The sequence below is a fragment of the Gasterosteus aculeatus genome, chromosome 6 (assembly GCF_964276395.1).
Source record: "Gasterosteus aculeatus chromosome 6, fGasAcu3.hap1.1, whole genome shotgun sequence".
In the NCBI taxonomy this organism is placed as follows: Eukaryota; Metazoa; Chordata; class Actinopteri; order Perciformes; family Gasterosteidae; genus Gasterosteus; species Gasterosteus aculeatus.
Window position 1 is genome coordinate 10727222 of NC_135693.1, and position 6947 is coordinate 10734168.

The window sequence follows — 6947 nt, forward strand, 5'->3', positions numbered from 1 at the left end:
ATACTACATTAATATTTGCAATGTGGTGGTCATGCCAAATTACGTCCAAAACGCGCTAAACTGCAACATAACATGTTGTGCATGTTTGTGCGTGCGTCTCTCTAATGTGTGTCTGTGTGTGTGCGTGGAATGATTTGATGCGTCTTCAACGGCCGCTGCGGGTATATTGATGTTCAAATTTAAAACCGGAAGACTGTTTTACAAAATAAACGCATATAAAATCTGACTCTGTGAATACATTTTTTCCAGTCACTGACAAATGTCACAGGATATAACTATACTTAAGAAACCACTTTGTCGAAGTTTGCCACGTTGTATCTCTTGGAAGATAATTGTTAAGATGAAGCGCGTGCCGCTTCTTTCTTTTAATTTGGTAGCCTAGACCGGAAGTAAAAATTCCTCTTTTTTAGGGGCTTGACAATGAAAGGTATTTAAAGCTCCGGCACAGTCCCGTCTGTCACATCTATTTTGGACTTTGGACTTACTCTGAGCGGGATCAAACCTTCATTGCAGAATGGATATGAAGCTGTTTGCAGTCGTGGCTGTGCTCACATTGGTGACATATGCTCCTCCATCACAAGGTATAAACATATTTTATATTTATTCTATATTTTTTCGGTTCGGGGTTAATTTAGACTGATGACTATCTGCTATATATGTCTTTCAGAAAAACAACTAAAGGTGAGAAGTTGAGAAAAATGAGTGCTTTCCACTCCCCAATTTTTGTTATTTTCGAAACATAATCAATTATACTGAAACCCGGCTGTTCAATGATTTTCGAGTCTCAAATTCATGTCATCCAATTTATCCAAAGAATGGCCCGTTTATTTGAACGACCAGATTTAAATATATAAATGGTTTTGCATATTATGTAAGTGAAAAAGATAAATGTAAATTGATGCAATTCTCTTGATTTTAATAAAACATAATATTTACTCTTACTCCAGTCAAATGGATGCTTGTTCTGCAGTGAAAAAAACAAAACATTTTCCGCCGCGCGTAAAGCACCAACAGGCTGCGCATGTGGCTCTAGCAGTAAACAAACCCCAGTGGGACCACCGATCAAGGTGTGTATTTATTCTGCTCTTTGTTTTCATTTAATTATGCGCAAATGAGGCAGCTAAAGACAAAGCCGATGCTGGTCTACGTGGCGACAGCATGTCACCCAACTTGAAGGTGTTTCACCTTTTATCATGGAAATACCGCGAGGTCATGTGTAAAAAATAATTAGCATAGTTTAATCTTCAGCAGTGCTTCTCACCATCTGTTCGTGACCTCCCACTTTCCAAGACAATTGTAATTATTGTTTAATCTCCTACCAGTTTTTCTTCCGCTCATGGTGGTGCACAATAAAGGGGAATACTGGATTCACAATCAGAATAACACTATATTTGAACAATTCATGGCCAAAAAATTTGTAGAAAGGAAAAAAAACGTAAACTGTTCCACAATTAATTCTAAATGTGTCATGTGTATTCCTGCATTTTTCAATACTGTTATAAAGTTTATAATTTTCACGAAAAAACATATCCTATTTATTTTTCCACTTTAATCTACCGTGAACATTTCCTGAAAACGTGGAAAGTTCTCACATCCATCTTGCAGTTCAGGGACCACACAGTGCTCACATGTGTTTGCCTCAAAGAGCCAAGTGTTGGGGGTCTGCTCTTCTGCCTCCTTGAATGTCCTTGTTCTTGAATGAACATTGCTAAAGGCAAAATGTTTACTTTAATCAAATGTTGGTCAATGTAGTTGCCACCTCACTGCCACACTGCTAAAGATTGTTTTGTTGTTTTCATTAAAATGGCTTTAAATATATAATATTCATCTTCTTTCCCAGCGAAGCCTATAAGTCTGGTGGAGAGATGCTACTGTCGTTCCACCGTTAACAGCGTCCCGAAAAGCTTCATCCGAGAGCTCAGGTTCATTCACACGCCAAACTGCCCCTTCCAAGTGATGTGAGTATTGTTTGTGATGCCGCCCCTCACAAAGACACCGATTATTGCTTCACTTTTCTGCAAGTCAGACAGGTTTCCCCCTTCCAGGACATTTCTCACCATCAATCTCAGAGAAGCGACAGGCCAGAGAAAAGAGTTGTGCGTGCATGTGTACACATACGCCCCTCTGCCACTCGTTTTCACACGCATGCACAGGAAGCATTTACAACAGACCCACTGACGCATCCACAGGAAGTAGAAAGTAAAAGGGAGTTAGAAATTGGATGCAGTTTTAAAAGCAGTAGTTTGTAGTAGTAGTAGTGTAGTTTGTAAAGCAATAATTGTGGGTTTTGTAAGCACTTGTTTCTTGTATCGAAGTTGCAACCTTTGGTCCTGATCCAATTAATATTTACAGCCTCATAATACGGTTTAAGTGTGGAGCAGCGCAACTCAGTTGGTCACAATAGACAGAAGAACTTCAGGAACAGTTAAGTTGGAGGTCCGGAAGAGGAAGAACTGAGTTTTTGATAGTGAAAAACAGGACGTGTGCACCAAAGGAGGCATGATCTCTCACATAGAGCATTATTTCCAGTCTTGACCTATTCTGTAAATACCTGCAGCTTGCATGACCGAGCCACATGGTAACGGAATGATCTCCATGTGCTTAAACCTTTACAGCACATTATTTAGGGAGTTCAATCAAGGGTGAAATGTCAAACTTGCGGGTTGGGATCTTTGCGAGCTGCCTAAACGTGCATGTTCCTCAGCTGTTACAGTATGTATGTTAAAATAGTGATTGGTTATCACTGTGAAAACGCTCTTTTCTGTGTCAAACTGACAGGTGGCGTTTTTCACTCCGTTTAATAATGTTTTAAAACACCTGACGTCACAGGTTTTCATCACGCAGCCGGTCATCTTCCACTGAGCACTTTTTTTTTTCTTTTTCTGATCAGTGCCAAGCTGAAGTCAAACAAAGAGGTGTGCGTGAATCCAGAGATCCGATGGCTGCAGCAGTACCTGAAGAACGTCATCAACAAGTGAGTTTGGACAAATCGAACAGAGATTCCGTGTGTGACACAACACGCGGTTCCGTTGTCATATGTCGACCTTTACCTCAGGACTGCAGGAGCCCTGCAAAATCACTTCCACTCTATAGAAATGTAAAGTAAGGAATGTAAACGCCGAAATGTGCATTTTAGGATCCATCAAGAGACAATTGTGGGAGGCACATCTTCCTAAAGTGCCCACTTTGGATTGGAGCCAGCACTGGAGAGACATGCTCGTTCATGCCCAAGCGGGATTGGAAGACTGGGTTTCATGTGGGATACTACTCAAACTTTTAGAATGTGGTCTGATGATCATCCCTGATGATCACAAGCCACCGGGTGAAGTTTGGTAAAGATTGGACCAGCTTTAAGTCACAGCCAATAATAACTGTCTCCTTCGTGCTCAGAGGCAGAAGACACGGAAATTGGCGACGTTAATTCCATAAGTCGCCCTCCTTGCTCTTGTGCTGTCATACGAGGATTGAGCTTTGCTGCAGCGGTGAAATGAAACAAGCTCCGCTGTGTGGCGTAGATAAGTGTTTGGGGACGCCATAAGGGAATTTCATTTCCACAGGAAGAAAACCAAATTATTCCTGCAATCAGCGACCCAGTGAGTTTGTTGATGCTCGGGCCCGGGACATGCGCACTAAATACCCGCCCCCGGTCCTGCAGTCAGACTGTCCGTCTCAAGGATGATTGTGGAGCCCTTGACTCGTCGAGGTGTTAAGGGTCCTCTTGCATGACAAAACAGCACACGAAGAGAGTAGACGGTGGTCAATGGATCAGACCTAATGTGTTTCCAATTACACATTCCCTGAAGGGATGAACCTATTTACTGCGTGTGTAAAGGAACGCGATGGTTAGTCATGTGTTGTGCTGCTTTTTAGTTGGCTAAATAAGATCGTGATTGGCTTTTGCAGCAGTTGAAATGTGGCTCAGCCTTTAGAGAGTATTGTTCCAATGTCAACAATAACCTCCCAGCCATGTTTGTACTGTAAATATATGTTTGTGTTGTGGTATGTACATATATGTCATTGCGCAAATGCAGCAAATTACCATATTGAAAAATTACATCTTCAGAAACAAGCCTCCAGTCACCAGCAAAGTGACTCTAAAAGTTTAATAAAAAAAACATTATTTCAATCGAGTCAGGAATCGCCAACTGACTGATAATCAAAAAGTGGACAGATACCTGTAACTGAATGCACAATCACGTTCAGCTTCTTCTAAAATCTTAAGCTTTTGCTTGTGGGTCAAACACATTTTGGTGCTGTCAATTTAAAGCAGCTGTTTGTGTGTGAGAGTGAATACATGCTGAATTTTGTCACCTAGTCTTTGTGATCCTGGCATTGACAGACATGGCAGCTCTACATATTTGTGTTGCTTTGCACAACAAAACAAACCACTTACATAAAATCTGCTTTTTTTTACAATTCCAGAATGAAGAAATCCAAACAGGGCAATTAAAACCTTCCGCCGAGATCCTGCCGGGCGATCGCCGAGGGTTTGAAGCGTCGCGGCTTAGTAACATTTGAAAGGAGAACATCTGGTATGTTGAACAGCACTTATCCCGGCCGGCTGCTGCGCTGCAGCCTTCAGCATGAAATGAACCTATAAGTCCTCCAGAACACCAACCCACCAGCCATGTTGCCGCCATAACCGCCACCGCCCTTACGACTCGTGGAGATTGTAGACATTAATAGTGCAAAGTGCAATTATATCTGTGTGTGTTTTTACATTACATTACATTTTTCTAACTATAATGTAGACACGTCTTTTGTAAATGGACATTAACAGTAAAGAGCTACTTTTTTAAAGAGATCCACATCCCTCAAGCCTCTGTGTCATTTAAAAAAGAGGAATCGACCATGCGGGGGGGTGTTGATGGGAAGACGTGAGTCAGCAGGAGTCAAACATGAGTTAGCATCCCACTTGCATGTATCATAGTATTGTCTATAGGACAATATAATACAGACTGTATCTAAGAGGAGATCTGCTTAACTTGATCTTCTTTGATTTTTGGCAGATTTGACAAAAAGCCATGTTTCAGGTTAATTGACATTTCAATAGGTGCCAGCTAAATGTAAAATGTAAGATCCTAGTGAAAATGCCTTTTCCGATTTGTTTGCTACGGAAATTAGAAAGCCAGAGGTGCTTAGGCATTTCTGAGCAGTTCTGCGGCTATGACTATTCTGTGTTAACCAACAAGAATGCTATTTTCACCCTGAGAGAAAAGCTAAACATCTGGATCCTAAACCGTTTTATTTGAGCAACATTTACTGGAATCGCTCAATGATTGTCAAGAACAAATGATGATATCCACCAATCACAGTTAGCCGCCTCATCAAATCAGTCATTGGCCTTTAGATTAAATGTCATTTTAAAGAAGGATATAGTGCTATTTTTATAACCGTTACCAGATCAGCAGTGATGCACAATGTTGTACCGAGAGCCACAGTGGAGAAAGTATTGTTTTACTCACAACAAATAGACGTGCATGGCTGGGACCACCTATAGCTGTTATGCAGATAGCAATGCACTTTATATCTGATGTATTCATGTTTTAACAACAACATTTACTAAGTCTGATCATTAAAATGTCTTTTGTCTTTTTTATGTTACTCACGCTATTTGCCTTCTGTTCTTTTTGATCATTGACTGTGTAGCTGCATTTAACTGTTAAACCCTGGAGATATAGTCGTCGATTCGTTTTAATCTCCTTGTCACATGTACATTTAATATTATACAAATGTTTTATTTTTGTACTCATTCATGCATTTATATATGATATCTAGAACGTTTTAAATACAGAAATTGTATCCTCACAATTGAGTCACCTAACCCAAGTTGTATTGTTAAAAAACCTGTTGGTCAGTAAAGAAAAAATATGTGATTTCCTTTACACAAACGCCTTCTAACCAGTGCTCACACACAGACACACACACTCCGGTCATGCAGCTCTTTGCGTCTTCATATCCAGTGTAAAGCAATGCCAACACACAGCTGATGTAATCTCACTGCACAGATCTAGACTTTGATGTGCGAGCACATGTTCAGCTTTACTCACAGGGGCAAATGAAAGGACAGTGAACCTGCCTGTGATTTAACTATTAACTCAGCCGGCCACTATTAGGGAAACATTAGAGCAAAAACAGAAGAACTTTTCACTTCCCTCTAAGGGCATTATGCGAGGCGGAGCACAGTAGTTCATGTGATGATCAAAACATCAGGGGGAGATAAAGGGCCGTGGGTTCCAGTCCACAGCCAAATTGTCCTTGTTTACTGATTAGCTTTGAAGTCCTTTTTAAGAGGGAGTCAGCAGCACGTGTGAGATAAAGCCATTGATTTAGTCACTCATCAGTGGAAATCGAGTGGAAATGAATTGGATACAGTCTTCAGTTACAATCTTCATTACTTTTTGCTCCCCAATAATGTGAACATTCGGCAGCTTGTAACTTTTTCACGGTGTTAACTATCTGTAATCTGAATAAACCATTTAAAAAAAAGTGTTTACTCTTTACTCACTTTATATGACAAATGCAGAAATGTAAGCCTCCTTCCCCCAAACAAGAGGGACAGTTAGTATAAATACGATAGCTCCAAAGTGCATCTGTCAAAGACTTGTCAAATTAAGTCCTATCTTTTTTTAAAAAGCAGACAAAACTATGTGTCTGAATGTGCAGCCGTTAGATTTAGCCAAAATGGGAGATTTTTCATACCTTATCTGAATAAACCATTTAAAAAAGAGTGTTTAATGAGAATATATATGATTATATTAAACTAAAAAAGAATGGCCTTCAATCATGACAATGGTATTATGTACTTATCTACATGATCACTTTGCGTGTTGTACAAAATCCTGCATTCATGTGTTCTCCAGTAAAAGCAGTTGTATATAATATTATTGAACTATTTTTGGGATCGCTGCCAGCAACCACCCATTAAAGCACGTAGGCGGCGTAAC

The 6947-nt window shown here is 40.2% G+C and overlaps 1 protein-coding gene across 1 annotated transcript; it reads left to right on the forward strand.

The window, feature by feature from the left end:
- The first annotated feature begins 206 nt into the window (after positions 1–206).
- cxcl12a (chemokine (C-X-C motif) ligand 12a (stromal cell-derived factor 1)) lies at positions 207–6135 on the forward strand. Its single transcript, XM_040178588.2, has 4 exons — positions 207–581; positions 1841–1958; positions 2891–2974; positions 4423–6135. The coding sequence occupies exons 1-4, from the start codon at positions 515–517 to the stop codon at positions 4448–4450; spliced, it is 297 nt and encodes a 98-aa protein (XP_040034522.1). The 5' UTR covers positions 207–514; the 3' UTR covers positions 4451–6135.
- The last annotated feature ends 812 nt before the right edge of the window (positions 6136–6947 follow it).

What these genes read in the sequence shown, in the direction of transcription:
- cxcl12a (XM_040178588.2), top strand. Translation starts at nt 515, where the DNA reads ATGGATATGAAGCTGTTTGCAGTCGTGGCTGTGCTCACATTGGTGACA. An exon ending in ATATGCTCCTCCATCACAAG is followed by an intron (nt 582 to 1,840) that starts GTATAAACATAT and finishes CTTCTTTCCCAG; the next exon opens with CGAAGCCTATAAGTCTGGTG. An exon ending in CTGAAGAACGTCATCAACAA is followed by an intron (nt 2,975 to 4,422) that starts GTGAGTTTGGAC and finishes TTACAATTCCAG; the next exon opens with AATGAAGAAATCCAAACAGG.